This window comes from Apiospora aurea (genome assembly GCF_038362705.1).
Source record: "Apiospora aurea strain CBS 24483 chromosome Unknown utg000003l_segment0_segment0, whole genome shotgun sequence".
NCBI classification, from domain to species: domain Eukaryota; kingdom Fungi; phylum Ascomycota; class Sordariomycetes; order Amphisphaeriales; family Apiosporaceae; genus Apiospora; species Apiospora aurea.
The window spans coordinates 997,996-1,016,422 of NW_027117390.1; the positions used below are offsets into that span (position 1 = coordinate 997,996).

Genomic DNA, 18,427 nt, shown 5'->3' on the forward strand with positions numbered 1-18,427 from the left:
GTTGATGGTTGGGGAAACTTGAAATGAAGTTGCTGTAAAGAGCGTCAGGCGGATTGAGCGCCTAAGGATGAGAGAGTGGAAGGGAAAATAAAGTTGGACTTAAAGAATGTGGTTCGAAAAGCTCGATGGGGAAGAAAGGTTTCTGACAGTGACACGGTGGGAGACTTGACTTATATAGCCACGACTCACTGAAACATTATCGCGGCCCTATGGGAAAATGCCGAAGGTATGGTGATGCTGTGGTATCGCTGTGGTCGTGTTATCCCTTGCACCCTGGTGCAGATGATGCAATACTTGGGCACCGTCGTGAGGCATGATCCGTTGTTACGTGGGGTAGGCTGGTAATAGAATAGGGTATAGTAGCATCACAAGCACTTCCCACGAGTCAAGTGTAAGGGGATGTCTATACTTGGCTATTTTTAGTACTATGCTGGTTGGGATCTGGCATTATCAGATGAACAAGCTTCCCAATAGCAAAGAGCCAAGGCGGCGAAGACCAAACGAAACCCCTTGCTCTTCGACTAGGATATGGTGGTGTCGGGCTTGTCGGTAACTTAGCTCGGCTGGGCATACCACAGAGCCTCATTTGTAGCTCCCCCATCATGGGTAGACAAATCTTCGAAACACATGAAACACCTTTCGGCTTGGTCGCATACTACGATGATCCCTACTGAATCGACTGCATATCGTCGCAGTGACAAGCCCCACAAGAATTGGCATTTCTGATAGGATATATCTCTTCGGTACCTTGGCATCAGCCGCTGCTCCCAGAATATCTTCATTTGGCGTTGTGCAGAGGACAATATTCTGAATCTCGCCCATGACGTAGCTGTCACATGAGGAACATCATTCTGCGCCGTCGCATCAAAGGAAGACGCACATGCACCCTACATATGTATCCGTACCCGTATTTCTATGGGGTGCAGTTAGGTGGCACTACAGGACCCGTTCTCCTACATGTAGCATCACAGTCTAACCCAAGTGCCGGTGTTGATTGCTCCATTTGCTCGCCCGACTTCCGCCGATAGCCATCTTTGCCGCGCTCCATGGCCGACAGCCGCTATTCATCTTGGCAGGGGCCCTTGGCTGACAGCACAATGAGGGAATCGAAATCGGGACGATAGATGTCAGCTGTCAGCAATCGCCCAGGCTCCCGGTGTGCTAAGCTCTCAGGAGCTACGATTAATTGGCTTGCATGACGATGTGGCTGAACAAGCGGTTTTCGGATCTTTCCCTCGAGCTCAGCCTGCGTCATGTCGTCGAGATAAGATGATAGGACCCCTACTTTTGATCAGTGGCCCATCAGCAGCATTAGGAGTCCATCAGCACAAATGCTCAACTTTGTCAAAAGAGGCGGCAGAGTTCATATCTTTAACCCTTTCATATTATAGAACTGAAACAATATATTTTCTTTTTTTTGACTTTTTTTTTCTTTTTTTTTCTTTTTCTATTGCATGACAGAGTCGACAGGAGTTGACAGGCCATCGTGCTGATACAGACGAACCTTTACCGCAGTACCTGTGCTACGGTCTTCCGTGTGTCCACGTCCACTAACTCCAGGCGCATCGGGCCCACATCGACTAAAACGCACCGAATCACAGTGCATTGGCGTGCGAACTGACCGCTAAATCCACCTGGGACTGGGGCCCGGTGACTGACCGATGAAAATGTCCCCGCGTTTCCCCTTGGTTCCCGAGCCGGGTTCCCTCGTGACCTTCCCACCCAATCCTGCAATTTTCCCGACATCTGGTTTTCTATTTCTCTCCTCTCTCGCGACCCTTTTGACGGAGGAAACAATTCCTCGGATCCGGCCTGGTGTAATGCCCCGACAGACCCGCAATCCGACTACCCACGCGCTTGGAGATCGGACCCCAGATCGCCTGCGTGTGCCATGGAGATGGAAGACGTGAGCCTCCAAGTGGCCGAAAAGGACACCGCTGCTGAAATCGCCGCCGAGGCTGCTGTCTCGGACCCTGCCAACCACAGGCCACCGCCCAAGCAGTCCGACTCGCCAAACCCCCGGAAAACATGCCAACCCTGTCGCCTGAGGAAGGTGAGATGCCTGCAGGGTGATGGCCCTTCATGCATCAATTGCGACCGCCTGGGCTTCACGTGCTCGTTCCAGGCTGCATCGCCGCAGGGCGACGGCGACAATGGCTCCGCATCGTCCATGACATTGCCACGCCGGCGCGTGCGGCTGGCTTGCAGCAACTGCCACTCGCGCAAGGCGCGATGCAGCGGAGAAATGCCCAAATGTAAGCGATGCCAATCCCAGGGCATCGAGTGCATGTACCGACCGACCAAACGGTCTGGAACCCTGACCACCCCAGCTCCGGGGCAGGCCGGCGATTCCGAGCACGAGTCCGTCTCCTCCGAGCCTCCGGAGAAAAGGAGACATGTACACAGCGGCTCCAATGCCTCGCACGGCGATTATGCCACCGCCAACCGGGCCAGCGCCCATGGTCCTTGGTCCATGAATCATGACCCGTCAGTATTGATCCTACCTGCCTGCCCGCCTTACTACCCTGGAGCTCGCTGTTGGAACTATGACTGAACAAACTCCTAGAAACATTACATTCCCCGACGAGGCTCTCATAAACCGCACATTCGACAACTATTTCAAGCATGTACATCACGTGCCGGTATTTTCTTTTCTTCACCGGGCGTCGCTAATGCAACGATATCACGCAGGCATGATGGATCGTGCCTTGTTGCTGGCGCTAGTCGGCATCACATCACTCCTCACCGATCTTGGGCCAGGGACCCGGGAGTACGGGTCCAAGTGCATTGACGAATGCCAGAAGATGATCCTGGCAGATATGGAGAACCCGTCGACGATCAAGATCCAAGCCATGGTGTTCATCATGAAGTACCGGATGCTCACCCAGCGTTTCACAAGTGCTTTCATGCTAGCCTCCGTCGCCGGTCGCGCTTCCTACGCCCTGCGCCTTAACTACGAGAACCCCAACCTCTGCTTTTTAGCACGCGAGTCGCGACGACGGCTGATGTGGGCTTTCATGACCATTGATTCTGGCATTAACGGAGGGTATCCCGACTTCACGCTGCTGCCGTCTGAAGCGTTGCACATACAATTGCCCTGCAACGAGCGGAACTTCGAGTTTGATCTCCCTCAGATCACCGAACACCTGCGCCCTATACCTACTAAACCATTTCCAGATGATGTCGGATCGCTGGCACTTCACGTGCGCCTACTCTGGATCCGCAGCCGGATCCTCTACTGCACCAAGAATGTGCTCGCGATGCCGGAAACCGAACTCCGCGAACTCCCCAAGCTCGTCGATGTTCTGGCCCAGGAGCTGAACGGCTTCAACGAGCACTTGCCAGCGTCTTTCCGTTTCTCGGACAACAACGTCAAACTTCGCGCTTACTCGCCCCGGCTATGTGTCTTCATCATGATCCACGTCTGGTGGCGCCAATGCCACTGCGATCTATACCGTATCGTTCTGGTGGGGCTCAAAGAAGCGCTCCCGCGGTCCTCGCTCGAACGCCTTCCGCCCCAGTTCGTCGAGCTATGCCAGCGGCAGTGCTACGAGCACGCTCTGGCCATGGCCGACATCTTTCGAGTCGTGCTGTCCCTGGACGGCGGACTCCCAGTCACGGACCTGGACCTGCCGGTCTGCGCGTACCAGTGCGCGCGCATGCTCTTCTTCGCCCACCATATGGCTGGGCTGCAATTTCAGATTAGCGCGGACCAGGTCAACGAGCACTCGCAGCGTTGCCTGCAGATCGCGCGGCATATGTCGCATATACCCGCCGTGCAGACGATCCTGAGCGACCTCGAGAAGCTCATCGCGCGGGGCTTCTCGACGAGCACGACCCCGAGCCACCCGAGCAGCCCCGACTTTACACGCGCCTCGATCCCCGCCCAGCAGGTTCTGTCGCGGCATAACCCCATTCAGCTGATGGGCATCACGGACGAGAACGAGATTCCGGCAAGATCTGCGGGGATGGTGGCCTCGCCTGCCATCCATGGGGCCATCCCATCACCCCTCACTCACGGGCACGGAGGCACCCCGATCTTGCAGACGCCGTTGTCGCAATCGACGCCACCAGCGACGGCGGCCCGGGCCGCTGCCTTTGCTGACCAGATGCCTGGCGCGCACCATCTTACCATGCCTCGGCCGCACCTCGCTCCCGTGGATCCGCCCGAGGGACTGGACAACAACAACGCCTTCGAGGGCGCCATGGACGGGTTCGACTTCAACATGGAGTCCTTCGGGAACACGGGCGCTGAGGCGGTTTCGTGGTTCTCCAACGAGTGGCTGGGGAACGAGTACTCGCAGACCACGGCATGAACTACTACCAGTGACAACACACCACCTTAAACGGATTTAACGGAGCAATCATAATGGCCATCCTAGGACCAAATACACGAAAACCTTGCCTCTCTACCTTTCAGCGCGACTTTCCAACCACGAAGAATTTGATTATACTTGGAAAGGAAATGGTGCCACAAAATGTCATACTAAGCACACACTGAATATAGTTCAAAAGGCATGGTGGGTGATGATTGCACTGCTTGTGGTTTTGGTTTATATACCCCGTGGGAGTTGGTTTGGTGCCTGGAGAAAGCAGGCGTCGTGTGACCTAGCATTGCGTTTGGTGTATATTTAGAGTGCTTTTAGATCTAGGTAGAAATAAAACAATTCAATTTCCAATACTCAAGGCTTCTGGCTGTCATGTAGTTCGTGGCTTCTAGGTTGTTGGCGCTCGTTGGCTGACTTGTGTTGATCGCTGAGTTCGCAGAAGCAAGAAGGTCGCAAACAGACGTCCTCCAAGTCACCTGAGAGAAATAGGAGCAGCTGCCCGGACTTGAACCATTGCATCTGGGTGATGTTTGTATGCACGCTGGGAATATGCATATGCGCAAACAGACGGTCCTGTTGAAATGTTGATCTCTCCCTTATGCCATTCGGCCATAATAACCAGTATGGGATGAGGTATCGAAGAAGTCATTGCATCCCCAGTCCAGCCAGCTCTGCCGAATAGAGAACCGTAACGGAAATAACCGACCAGTAAATGCATAAGACTGGTATGTTACTTACCTGGTAGTTTTAGTTCAAATAAAGTCGAAAAAAAAAAGCGAAGAGAGTCTGAATGACTCTAGATTCCCAATAATATCTGATTGAGCTACTTCGCTGAAGGCAGACTGTTGTAATTGGGTTTATATCCCCAGTGAATTGCAGCAATGCCTAAGGCGCTTGGCTTGCTTCACTGCAGCTTACATATTCTGCCTGCAGGCAAGGGTCACTCACTAACTGCTTCTGCCACTCAGGTGTGTTGGGTGCTAATTCTGCCGCGGGTGTCCGCTAAAATTCTCTTTATCGCTGGAGCCAATAGCACAACCCCGCCATTGGTGATAACGAAAATCAGAGAGACAGTGTAACCCCACTAACCTTAGCAACTGGATATTAAGCCAAAAAACTGTTGCGATCCAGTCGCTTATTACTGGTCTTATTGAATACACGAGACGAAGGACCCGAAGCGATACATGGCATCCGAGTAACCTCGTTTTCCAATCCCCAGAAAACTTGTCAACATGGCGGAACCGAACGCAGCCGTACCGCCTCAGTCAATGGCAGCGGCCGCCGCTGCTGCTGCACCAACACCGACGCCAGCACCTGCCCCAGCCCAGCCCCAAGCCCCAGCTTCTGAGCCGACGACGACGACGGCCGACCCTACCTCCCAGAAGCCCGTCAAGCTGCTGATCGTCGACACGGGCCCCCTGATCAAGAACGACCCGCCGCTGAGCACGCTGCTCGCCCAGGCCGACGAGATCTACACGCTGCCGTCGGTGCTGAGCGAGATCCGCGACGAGGCGACCCGGTCGCGCGTCCAGACGCAGCTGCTGCCCTTCCTGCAGCTGCGCAGCCCGCGGCCCGAGAGCGTCCAGTTCGTCCAGGGCTTCGCGCGCCGCACCGGCGACCTCGAGGTCCTCAGCAAGCCCGACGTCCACCTCATCGCGCTCGCGTACGAGCTCGAGTGCGAGAGGAACGGCGGCGACTGGCGCTTGCGCAAGGAGCCCGGGCAGAAGTCGACGAACGGGAAGTCGCCCGCAGCGCTCGCGAAGGAGGCGGAGGAAAAGGAGGGGACAACAGAGGCCATCACCACCAAAAACAGCGCAGCGGCAGAGACGCCCGCTGCGTCGGAAGAAGCGCAAGCCAAGACCGAAGAACCAGTAGTGGGCCAAGAAGAGGTGACACACAAACTAGACACTCTCAGTCTAGCTGAGACGACGACCGAGAATGCATCAACCGACATCGCCCCGGCCGACGCCGTCGCGGAAGACGAGGACGAGGATGACGAGGAAGGCTGGATTACCCCGTCCAACCTCAAGAAGCACCAGGCCAAGGACCAGATCTCGACGCCCGAGCAGCCCATCCAGCGGGTCCTGCAAGTGGCCCTGCTCACGTCCGATTTCGCCATGCAGAACGTCATCCTGCGCATCAACCTGAACCTCCTGTCGCCGTCCATGGCGCGCATCACGCGGGTCAAGACGTGGGTGCTGCGCTGCCACGGCTGCTTCCAGGTGACGCGCCAGATGGACAAGCAGTTCTGCCCGCGGTGCGGCCAGCCGACGCTGACGCGCGTCAGCGCGACGACGGACAGCGGCGGCAACTTCACGGTGCACCTCAAGAAGAACTTCCAGTTCAACAAGCGCGGCAACGTCTACAGCATCCCCCAAGCCCGTCCACGGCACCAGCAACAACAAGTACCGCGGCCAGGGCGGCGGCAAGGGCGGCTGGGGCACCGAGCTCCTGCTCGCCGAGGACCAGAAGGAGTACGCGCAGAAGGTCACCGACAACAACCGGATGCGGGCCAAGGACCTCATGGACGAGGACTACCTGCCCGGCATCCTGACGGGCAACCGGCAGAGCAGCGGCGGCCCCGGCAGGCCGCGCGTGGGGGCTGGGAGGGCCATCAACTCCAAGAAGAGGAATGGCTGAAGAGATCAAAAAGTAAAATATCACAAAAGACTATATAGACATGACATGACACACACTACGTATAAATGATACCACCAAGATTTGGGAATTGCTGGATAAAACCTGACATTGCTTCTGCTGAGCAGATAACGCTGAGCTACGATGACTATCACTGAGCCGTATAGGATCGCAAGAAAACCAAGCTTTCCCAAAGCAGAAAGAAAACCATCTTCAAGCTGGTATGCCAATCAAATATATTCCACGCCTTGAACTCCGTTTCCCCGAGGTGATACCTGCTTCGTAGTAATAGACGAGCGGACCCGGTCTTCTTGCTGCTTGAATGTACCTAGTAAGAGCATTTCCATTTTCATCGTATCCCAAACCCCAATCCTTGCGGATGCCATTGTTGCTGCTACTGCGAGTGTGCTCGATTCTTCATGGTTTCTGCAGGATCGCAGTTTCGGAAGACGCAGCAACAAGTTTCGTCCAGCTTAGTTCAATCCAGGTCCCAGCGGTGTCATGCTCTGAGGAGTTCTCGCTCGTTCTGAGGGTTGGGCGATTTGGGTCGTCTATCTTGTGCTGTCTAGTCTTGGATGGTCTATTGCGAAGGCTTGTCTACACGGTTTCGAAGGCATATGTTAGCTCACTATCTTCGCCATAGGTGTTGTTCTCATTCTTTACCCAGAATGACAAGTCCCTTCTTGGCTTTCTCGCCGTTTTGAACTGGGGCTACTACACTCAGCCGAAGCTCGAAACAAAACGGGGAGGAGCGGAAGACAGGGAGGGATGGAGGGAGGAGGATAGAAAGAGACTGCTACGCACCATCCTGGAGATGAAGCAGAAGGCCGTAGCGCTTCTTGAGGGTGACGCGCTGGCGCGACCACTTGTCGTCGGGGGAGAAGCGCGCCGGGTGCGCCGACTTGGTGACCTCGCCGGACAAGACCTTCTTCAGCGTGTAGACGCGCTTGCCATCGGGGGCGAGAGTGTACATCAAATGCATCTTGGGCGGTTTGTTGTAGCGGTGATTTGGCGGGAATGGGAGGGTGGTCTTGGTGGTCGTTGTCGGCGGTCGTCAAGCTGGGGGATTGGACTTGAGGCTGGAGCTGCTGCTCGACTGGAACTATTTTTTTTTCTTCCCTGCTTCTGCAGAAAAATGGCAATTGAGCTCGTTTTTGGGAATAAGGTTTTCAATGGGCAGGCGGTGTAGAGCTTGCTGCTCAGGTGGGGCAGTCGCCGGTTCGCCAGTGTCTTATTTTAGGCAGTGGGGCAATTATGGGTGGTGGTAGAGGTTCTGGTTCTCTGTCAAAGTCAAGCATCAAGAGCCATCTTCACCAAGACGGCATGCTCTTGAATGAAGCCGCCTTAGATAGTGGAACAGGAAATACAGTTTCGTACAGTTCTTACATTATTCTCCACTTCTCACGTTTAACCTTATGCCATGGACTTGAGTATTGCATCAACCTCAGTCAGTGGGTGAGCTCGGTTGATTATTGGCATTTGAGAGTCCACAAATGCACTATATTACTTAGAGCTCTACCAGATACCGTTGGCTCAGACATTACTCTTTCGACGTACGCTTTTCCAATCTCGGCCCATTGACCGCTCGTCCCTCTCCTGAAGATCTGTCAGCTCTCAGCCCGAACTCGCAAAACAGGACCCAACTGTTTTCCTTACCTCGAATAGCTTCTTCTAAGTCTCGGCAAGTCTCCTCCGTTCATTGAGATCAACAAACTGGAAACCATGTGACACGTCACCTAACTTGCTGTGCCTAGAACACCTTTGGTAATAATTGAGGACATAGCCTGCTCGAGGGCCTCAGTGAACAATTGAACCGCGCAGCCATAACTTATCCCAGTCACATCGGTCGGCAATAGGGCCAATCGATATGCGTAGACAACGGAGGAACAAACATTGGCGTCCTGGCGTCAGCACAACGTCATATTTGAGGATTCCTCGCCACTGAGAACCTAACTGCGGCCACGGAGTGACTGTATTAGTCAGGCTGTGCCAGGGGAAGAGGTACCAACGTGCATGGCGCTTATGCACCTGCCATGGTTTCGAGGAATGCCTGGTGAATTCGGGGACTAGTAATGCCGGTCATATTTCCAGTTCTTGGAGGGTATCTGCTCGTTTCGAGTCTTTGGATCTACTGACGGGTTGACTTGGCATTGAGTTCTAGTAGAAATAAGGAAGGTTAGGCACGGTTTCCTTGCCCATGATTCACATGTTCATTATAATCCCTTAGTCCTTTGGAAACGTTCAAAGTACTAATAGCCTTCGATTTCGGGTAAAGAAGTAGACAATATTCCATGCCACACTTTTCTGGTGATCATTGTCCATGATATAACGAGTGATCCCATTTATACATGACTAAACCCCATTCCTAACATCAAGAGACTAAGCCCATATCGCCTTTATGGCGGATTCTGCCATGGTCTGCCGAATTCGATTGTCCTTTTCAACCAGTTCCCGTAGCTTATGCGGTGGCAGGTTCATCTCGGCGGAGATGGCCCGCCACTCCCGCCGAACCACGTCCAACTCTTCAGGGGTTACTGTACCTATGCTACCTGGGGCATTCAGCAGTTGGAACTCCATTGTTTCAACGCTGCCTATCCGAAAGCGTATGTAGATGGGAAACAGGTTGGGCAAGTCGATCAGATCGTGCGACTCCGAAAGAGTTTTGGTAGGGATCGGGTTGTGATTGAGCCATTGCATGAGCATCAGATGCCATGTCGAAACCCTCTTGTCTTGTAAAAATGCATCCAGCGTCTCCGTGGCCTTCCGGGTGGTCCAATGGGCCTCCATCTGTCTGCACAGAGTCGACAAATTCTCCAACTTGTTTGGTGCATTCAAGTTCATTGAGGAGTGCAACCGTAGGGGCCGGTCGCATCTTCCGTAGTCTTCATCGTTGCTGAGCAACTCCAAGCGGCATAGCCTTTGAGCAACGGCTATTCTCGATGCAACAGTGGATGGCTCTATCGAACAAATTCTCACTTTGTCCATCCAGTGGGAGAGGTATTCTTTGAGGAAGACCCATCGGTCGGCCAGGGTAGCGGCTTTGAAGGGCAAGTTCCTGCCCCGGGCTGACTTGTGACGATCGGACTTTAGGAAGTGATCAATCTCGTCGAAGATGTATCTGTTTGTCCTGTGACTAGCTAGTAAGTCATCTGGTGACTGTAGAACTTCGTTCGTTCTCTCCAGTTCAATATCGGCAGAGGGGTTCTGTGGAGTCTCTTCTGCGTCAACTATATCTGAGAACGGAAAATGGACAGGAACATAACAAATTAAGAGGAACAATGTGCCCAGATCTATGGCAAGATCTGTAGCCATAGAGGATCCAATGGGGATAGCGCGAATCTTGCCGGACTTGAAGTGTCTTGCAAGCTGGTCGAAAAACAAGGCCGAGAAAACCAAAGTCATTATGTAGAGCTCGTATGAACTCAGATTGGTATGCTCTCGGAGGTGGTCATGATGGAAAAACAGGACGATGACTATTTCCGAAAGCCTTAATGAGGACCGCGCTGGAGGAGACAATTGACGATAGGTCGTGGGAGTTAGAGTCCATGTGTCGCTGGGCAGTTGCTTGTGTATTTCATCAATCAATCCCAATAGTGACGATGCTGAGGCTTTTCCTTTTTGAGACTCGATGCAATTTTGTAGGCCAATATCGGTTCCGAAGTTGTCCACAAGCTCTCGAACGAAGCAAATGTGCTTGAGAGGATGCCAATGGCTCAGCGTCATGTTCTCCGATTGCTTTCGGGGATTCGTTCTGGCGAACATGATTGAGTGTATCACTTGCATGCATTAGATTGATAGCATTGTCTGATCTTTTGGAGGCTTACAATCAACAAGAACATTGAGGTCTTCCATTCTTGCATCGAAACAATGACTCCAAGTGATAGTCCTCTTTTCGTTTGCCCAATTCACGGCCTTTTTCCAATGCTCGGTGCATGATGTGCATGGAAACTCGTCTGAGCACTGAAACCAAATATCAACATGGTGTATTCGAGCCCAAGCGACACATACGTACCTTCAGATTCTTCAATCTGCATCTTACGCATTGTCTTCCTTTCTTTTTCTGCCTTTTGTGTCGTCTGCCTGTGCTCTCGCCGTATAGTCGTAGGATGCAATCATCCTTGCGCATTTGGTCAAGGCTCGGGATCTTTCGCTTTCCATCGCCACGACACGATGAAACTTGTGGAGACAGTATCGGCACAGGTGCACTGGTTGAGAGTCGGTGTACAGTGTGCCTCGACAAGGCACTATCAGTACGGAGATGGAGTTCTTCATCGTCAGCTGACATGCGTTGGATGCCGTTGAACCAGGTTATCTCTGTACTTGGAAGGACCGCAATCTGGTTGGTGAGGTTGGCATCTTTCTCACTGTTTCCAGTGAGTAGAGATTGCAAAGTCGTGGGATCCGATTCTGAGATGGAATCAAGAAAGTCATGAAACTCGGGGTTATCCATCACACGTGATGGCAATTCACCTGACATACTATATCAGTTAGTACACACTTCCGGGAGGATGTGGGGGATGTAGATGTTTACCACTTGACTTCAGTCGCGTTGTTCTGTGTGGCGGGGTATGAGAGTTGGAGTTGTGTGGGAAGAAGGGCACAATCTCCCCCATCATTTCCAGAGTTTCCTGGCATAGTCTCGAGACTGAGACTTCATCAAAAGATCCTCGAAGGGAAATCTGAAAAACGCATGGACTTGAAAGTCATATAGTTGAGCGAGGCAAGATTGTGACGATGGGTGGAATAAGAAAATGGAAGTTCTTCGCTGTTATAAGTAAGGGAGGATGATGCCGACAAGTCCGAAGGCAGCCCGACACGGATCTGCCGTCTTACATAATTTTAACCGAACCAACACATTCGATTAATCTTTCCTGTCGGCCAATCAGACGCCAAAACTATGCGTACCCCGAATCCTGTTGAAAGCCTCCACCGAGTTGGGCAACAGGGGGTTGGAATGACATCTGAATCCAGCATACAGCCTTATAGCGCTATGAACAGGACCACGGTACCATGGGAGTCTGCCTGCGACTATCTCCAATTATTATTAAGCCCTCTTGCCCATTGGTGGGTGTGCCCACCACAACTTTAAGTCATATACCCGAAGTAACATGGGGGCCGAGGTCCTTGTTGATGAGGCTCCCCATCAGGGGTTTGTAATGGATGTTCTTGTTTGGGCGACATTACCCCAATGCATGTACTACACTTGGTGCCAGACTGATGCCAAGCGCATAGATACATCGGTTCTGTTGGCGGCGGACGATTTGGGAAGCGGTCCCATTACTGCCTTCTTGGCTATCTCGGTATTGAAAGGCTGTGGTTTCATACCTAAGTTGCTTTTGGGCCAGTGAGTAAAAAGTATTTGGTTTATACGAATGTGACTGTTGAATGGCCTTTATACGTACGTACGGTGGTTAGCGATGCACAATATAGTATATTTCAGGTCCTCTATAATGCATACTCTATCTAAGTAAAGAGGGGATCGTAAGATCCCCTTTGTACGGTGAAACAGATGGTCCGTACGCATAATGCACGTAATCCCCTTAAACCGTATTAATTATTACCTTTAAGCTAGATATTTTAATACTAATAACTTTTCTTTTTAAAAGGAATATATCCCTTTTTCGTACCTCCCCGTAAATCGTATAAATATATTAAATTATCTGATCTTTTATATTCCTTCCTTCGGTATAAGTAGCGCCGTACCTGCTTTATTTACTTTTAATAATATAATTAATTTAAAAGGACCGTAATCGCTAGTATTATATACGATATTTAATACTTCGTCTAATATTTAATTAATATTTAGCTAATAAGAAAAATCCTCCCTTATATAAATTAATAACTAGCCCCCTTTCCTTTATCCTAATTTAAAATATTCGAAATTTAAATTAATAAATCTATTAATCCGGATTCCCCTCTATCGATATAAAGGGAGGCTTAATTCTTTAATTCTTTATACGAAATTTTTTTTTCCTTTAACTATTCACCTTTATCACTATAACTACTTATATAAGACTAAGCTTTAAGCTACTTACTTTAATTATCCACTCCTTTTTATATAATTTCTTTTCTCGCGCGATAGTTAATATAAATAATACCCTGTCCGGTTTATATACTACTACTTTTAAACCGTGGAATATTATTAAGTATAATAGTGGTTACCGATAAATAACCTTATTAACTAATTCTATAATTAATTATACCTTTCTTTAAAACATTACTATTAATATACGGTTACTCTATTTTTTTTATTAAAATAATATTTAAATACTAATAACGTAATCCACGGTCTAATTAAACATACGGTCTAATTAAATACTTTCTAAGGCCTCGTATAACGAAATATAAATTAATTCCACTATAACGCATTTAATATATTAAAATTAATCGGAATCCTCCTCTTTAAATATTTCTATATTATTTTAATAGGTGCGCGTATTATACCCGGGCTCCCTATATATTTTATAGCGTTACGCGCGCGTTTTAAGTTTTCTCGTACGACTATTATTTCGGCGCGATTTATCCTATAATTATTTATTAACGTCCCTTTAAAATTATAGGTTTTCTCTAGTTTATATATAAAGTAATCCTTTATTCTATAGCCGTTTTTTTTTCGTACGGCGGCGCCGATTAAGTATTTTATTTACCTCTTATAATACGGTTACTTTACCCTTTAAAAAAGCGAGCCGGTATATTACTTACGTTATATTTTTTATAATCTAGTTAAGTCTAATTAAAATCGACGTCGGAGAGCTATTTTAATATTATATAATACAGTTTCGAATATATTTAGTTTAGGATTAGGCTTTAATCGGGTTATTTAAGGTCTTTAATTCCTAAGGAATAGGTAGGCCGGAAGACGTTCCCGGAGGTATTAAAGTACGTAGCTTTATATTTAATTATAAAATAATATATTCCGAATCGTACGGGACGAGTCTTATCCCTTAAAAGCCTCTTTATATATTCGAAACGGTAAAGTCGCCTAGAACGCTTTTAAAAACGTTAGTAAAAAGTCCTCCTTTAAAATATAAGTAATATATACCCGTATAAAACCTTTAATTTCTTTCCCGTACGCCCTTTTTAACGTATAAAAACAGCTAATATTAAAAGGCTAAAGTTTATACGATAAATAAAAAGGTATATAAAGTATAATAATTAAGTTTTTTTATAATAAAACTCGAAAGTTATCGAGTAATAACTCTTATAACCGTTAAAAATTAATAGGCGGTAAATACCCTTCGTATAAAACTTCGTGTATTTACCGAAGTATCGAATTTAGTCTTTACTTTTTTCATTTATAGTTTAATTATTTTTAATAACTGCGATTACCTAATCTTTCGGCAATAAGCTATTTTCGTATTAAAAAAAGAGGTGTGTTTTCCCGGCAAAAATAATATACGGAGGAATAGCGTAACCGTATAATCCGACACTCTATATTACTATAACCTATTCCCGGTTCCTTTATTATATTACTTTAAGCTTTTCGCGTCGATCGGAGGTAATTATAATTATTTTAAATAAAATTTAACCTATAAAAAACCCGGTTTCGTCGAAATTATATATATCCTTTTTTAGATTTTATGTTTATTAATTATATTCTATACGAGAATAAATTATACGCGATACGTATCGGGATTTTCGTAAAGGATTCTTTAATAATCGATTCTTCGGTTAAAATATATCCAGAGATTTAATTATCGTTATACGAAATTAAAAGCTTAATTAACGCCGATACGTTCCGCGTTACGTAAATTAAATAATCGATTCGCTATATTTTTAATACTATTTATTTAAAGCGGAAACGATCGCGAATCTAAATTAATTATATATTATATAATTAATTATTTTTCGAAATTCGTAAGTTTTTATATTAACGATTATATATTTTATTATAAAATATTACCGTAACGCCGATAATATAAGGTTATATAAGGAATATTATATATTCGCGCTGCCGTTTATACGCGTAATTTAGGCTCTTTTTAAAGCGTTTAAAGCGTTAATTATTTATCGTTCTTTTTTTATTAATTTACTATCGTAAGTAGTAAAAATATAAGGTATAAAATATAAGTTGTACGGAATTAAAAGAAAGTGTTTAATTAGACCGTGTATTTAATTAGACCGTGGATTACGTTAACCGTGTAATAGAATAATAAGAGACGAGTAATCGCGATACTTAGTCACGATATTATTATTTATATTCGGATTACCGAGTCCTTTAAACTAATAATTTTATAAATTATTCGATATCAAGGTTATTTTTATACACTCTTTATTACCTCTTATAAAATAACCGGTTCTAATTATACTAATGAGTATATTCGAAACTTATACCTATTCCGTAATTATTTCCGTTTTACCGGTTATTCGGGCGGCTAGTATACTACGTACGTTTAGAAATCGTACGGCTCCCGGTATTATACTCCGATTATTTTATTAGTTTAATATAATAATAACGATAATAATAATAATAACGATAATTCGAATAACGAGGAGGAATAGAGTAATTTCTAAAATAATAACGATACTTAAACGGGGTTATACGGAGGAATAATATATAATATCTAGGGATAATAGATCGTATAATATCTTCTTTTTTTTAAAGCTTAACTATAATATATTATTATATCTCTTTTGCCTCCTCTTTTTCGTACGGTAATAAAATATCGATAGTAATTATATATTATATAATAATAAAGGAAATATTCTACCCTTTCTCTCTTTACCTAAGCTAAGGTTCGGGTTTTTCTATATATACTTCTATTTATATAATAAACCTATTTATAGAAATAAACCGTTCGAGTGCTTAATTTAAAGTCTTTTTCGTAAGGGTATTAACCGGATTATTTCGGCTATTAACCTAGTAAATCCTTAAGATTTCTTTCCTTTTATACGATTCTCGGAGGGATATAATATTAATTATAAACCTCTTTTTATTCGTAGTCCCGAGTTTAATAAAGTATTTATATAATAATCTCGAGTTAATATAAAGGATTATTAGGTTATCTTAGAATTTAAAGCTTTATATAATCTTTTAGAATATAAAGTTTAATATAATATCGCTATCGACTTTAAAGATTATACTATATAATTTACTTACGAGTATACTTCGTGTAACTCTTTTATATTTCGTCGAACTTTAATATATAATATTTCCTTTTATCTCGAAACTATCTTTTATATAGTATATCTTTTAGCCGACCGCGATAATATATTTAAGTTAAGATATTAAATCTTTATTATTCGCGAACGAGCCGTCGGTAAAAATATATATCTTTATATATTAAAGGTTAAAGGGGATATATCTTAGTTTTTATATAAAGTTTTTAATTTATTATAATATTTATATATTTAAGTACTCGATATCTTTCTCCTCTAGCGTTTAAACTTAAACGATAACGAAGAGGTTATATAAAGCCTTTAATTAATATATTAAAGCGATATACACTCTTTTTATATATTAAGAAATATATTACTAGTTTTAATTTATAGCTTAAACATCGATAAAGTAAAGCTATTAAACCTACCCCTTTTGCTTAAATAAGATATCGTGCGATTTAAACTAAACCTTTCCTCCGTTAAACTTAATCGGTCTATTTTTAATTAGGATCTCTTTCGGCTTTACACGAAATTTTACGTTTATAAGCTCCTTCTCCTCCTTTTAAAAAAACAGGGGTATAGTAAAACTAAATATATTATCGGTTTATATTACTATAATACCGGAAGTATTTAATTTATCGTATATAAATAAAAGGTATAACGTGGTTTACTACTACGCGACATATATCACTTAGCGACGCACCTTAATTTAATTCTAATATAATTAAACTTTAACGCGTAATACTTCTATAACTATAATGCCTAATTAATCCTAAAAAGATCGAATAGTTTTAATAATTTAAACGATACGAAACGGACCGAATTAAATAAATTAAAAAGTAACAATAAAAGTTTATAATATACCCGAATTAATTTTACGCTATCGAATTTACGACCGAACTTTAAAACGCGAAATTCGACCGAAACGACGTAAAATAAATTTAATTAAAAAAGAGGTATTTCGTAAATATATAATTAATTTAAATATTCGAGGGATACCTCCCGATTTCGTTAATATAAAAAATATAGCTAATTTCTTTACCGCGTCGCGCGGCGGCGACCGCGTCGGTAAATATTAAGTTAAGCGCTTTATCGACCGTAACCCGGATTTAAAGATTAAAATAAATCATTAGTATAATTATTAAAAAGCTTTTTGCGAGGATTTTAAAGTTATTTCTATTTAGTTTATACTAGTTATAAATATAAAAACGAAATACAGGATCGTTAACGAAAATATTTAAAATTTCGACGAGACCGGCTTTATAATAAGTATAATTGGGTTAATATTCGTTGTAATACGCGCCGAGCGGCGTAAAAAAGCGAAATCGATTTAGTTTAATAATCGGGAATAGGTAATAGCGATTAAATATATTAATTCGCAGGGCTAATATATTCCGCCGTTTTTAATCGTTTAAGGTTAATATTACTTCGCGAACTAGTTTCGCGAAACCGATTTATTAGGCGATTAAATAATTAAGCCGATTTTTAATAGTTAAACTAATAACGAAATAAGCTTAAATTAGATTAAGTATTTCGATAAATATACTAGATCGTAAACGAAAAATCGCTACCGTTTTTTAATTCTCGACGACTATAAAAGCTATATTTCGGCCGAATTCGAGGTATACTATTAAAATAACGATATTAATACTATTAATATACCTCTTTATTTATTACATTTACTTTAATTTCTTAATATAACACTTTATTCGCCTTTAAAACGTACTTATTCGAAAGAAATCGAGCTATTTATTAAGACTTTATAAACTATATTATTAAGCTTAAGTTTTTTATCGTTTTTAAAGCCGCGTATTTTACTGTTTTTACGGAAGTTAATAGTAAATCTAGATTTAACGTATCTAGTTTAATACCTTATAATTTTAACGAGGTAATTAATAAGCTAAATATGTGTCTTCGGACGCTTATATTTAACCTATTCCGTTTAGGAACGGTTAATACTTATAACCCTTAAACGCCGTTTAACTTTTAATAAATAACTAAGCACTTTATTTATATTAAAAAAAGGGTATTTACTTATTAAGGAAGCTTTTCGACGCCGATTTTAAATACGGTAGACTAAATAGCGAAAAGTATAATTAAAATAGCTTATAAAATAACCCTTATACGCGATAAGATATATATATTAAAGGAGGCTAATTTAGCACTTTTTAAGCGCCGGAAAACTAAAAAATTACGAGTTTAGTTTAAAAAAGCCTTTATTATTAAAAAATTTTAGTAGCTATAAAACGAAAAGGTAAAAAAGAAGCGTTTAGCGCTCGATAAAAGTAAAAATAAAGGTTCGTCGAAGCGAAGGGCGACCGGTAAAAAGCGTTGTAGTATTTACGGCGAAATAGGTTATAATG

General features: G+C 44.5%; 4 protein-coding genes across 4 annotated transcripts; 2 read left to right on the forward strand and 2 right to left on the reverse strand.

The window, feature by feature from the left end:
* Window positions 1–1,891: 1,891 nt before the first annotated feature.
* On the forward strand, window positions 1,892–4,316 carry PG986_004149 (uncharacterized protein; the record flags this gene model as incomplete). The annotated part of the gene is made up of 2 exons (XM_066840371.1): window positions 1,892–2,487; window positions 2,567–4,316. The coding sequence occupies 2 exons, from the start codon at window positions 1,892–1,894 to the stop codon at window positions 4,314–4,316; spliced, it is 2,346 nt and encodes a 781-aa protein (XP_066702998.1).
* A 1,244-nt stretch (window positions 4,317–5,560) lies between these two features.
* PG986_004150 (rRNA-binding endoribonuclease) lies at window positions 5,561–6,968 on the forward strand (the record flags this gene model as incomplete). Its single annotated transcript, XM_066840372.1, is given in 2 exon segments — window positions 5,561–6,688; window positions 6,708–6,968. 2 exon segments carry the CDS (start codon window positions 5,561–5,563, stop codon window positions 6,966–6,968), a joined length of 1,389 nt encoding a protein of 462 aa, XP_066702999.1.
* Window positions 6,969–7,545: 577 nt separating this feature from the next.
* PG986_004151 (H/ACA ribonucleoprotein complex subunit 3) lies at window positions 7,546–7,947 on the reverse strand (the record flags this gene model as incomplete). Its single annotated transcript, XM_066840373.1, has 2 exons — window positions 7,546–7,562; window positions 7,770–7,947. The coding sequence occupies 2 exons, from the start codon at window positions 7,945–7,947 to the stop codon at window positions 7,546–7,548; spliced, it is 195 nt and encodes a 64-aa protein (XP_066703000.1).
* A 1,397-nt stretch (window positions 7,948–9,344) lies between these two features.
* On the reverse strand, window positions 9,345–11,600 carry PG986_004152 (uncharacterized protein; the record flags this gene model as incomplete). Its single annotated transcript, XM_066840374.1, has 4 exons — window positions 9,345–10,741; window positions 10,790–10,925; window positions 10,978–11,443; window positions 11,497–11,600. 4 exons carry the CDS (start codon window positions 11,598–11,600, stop codon window positions 9,345–9,347), a joined length of 2,103 nt encoding a protein of 700 aa, XP_066703001.1.
* Window positions 11,601–18,427: the final 6,827 nt, after the last annotated feature.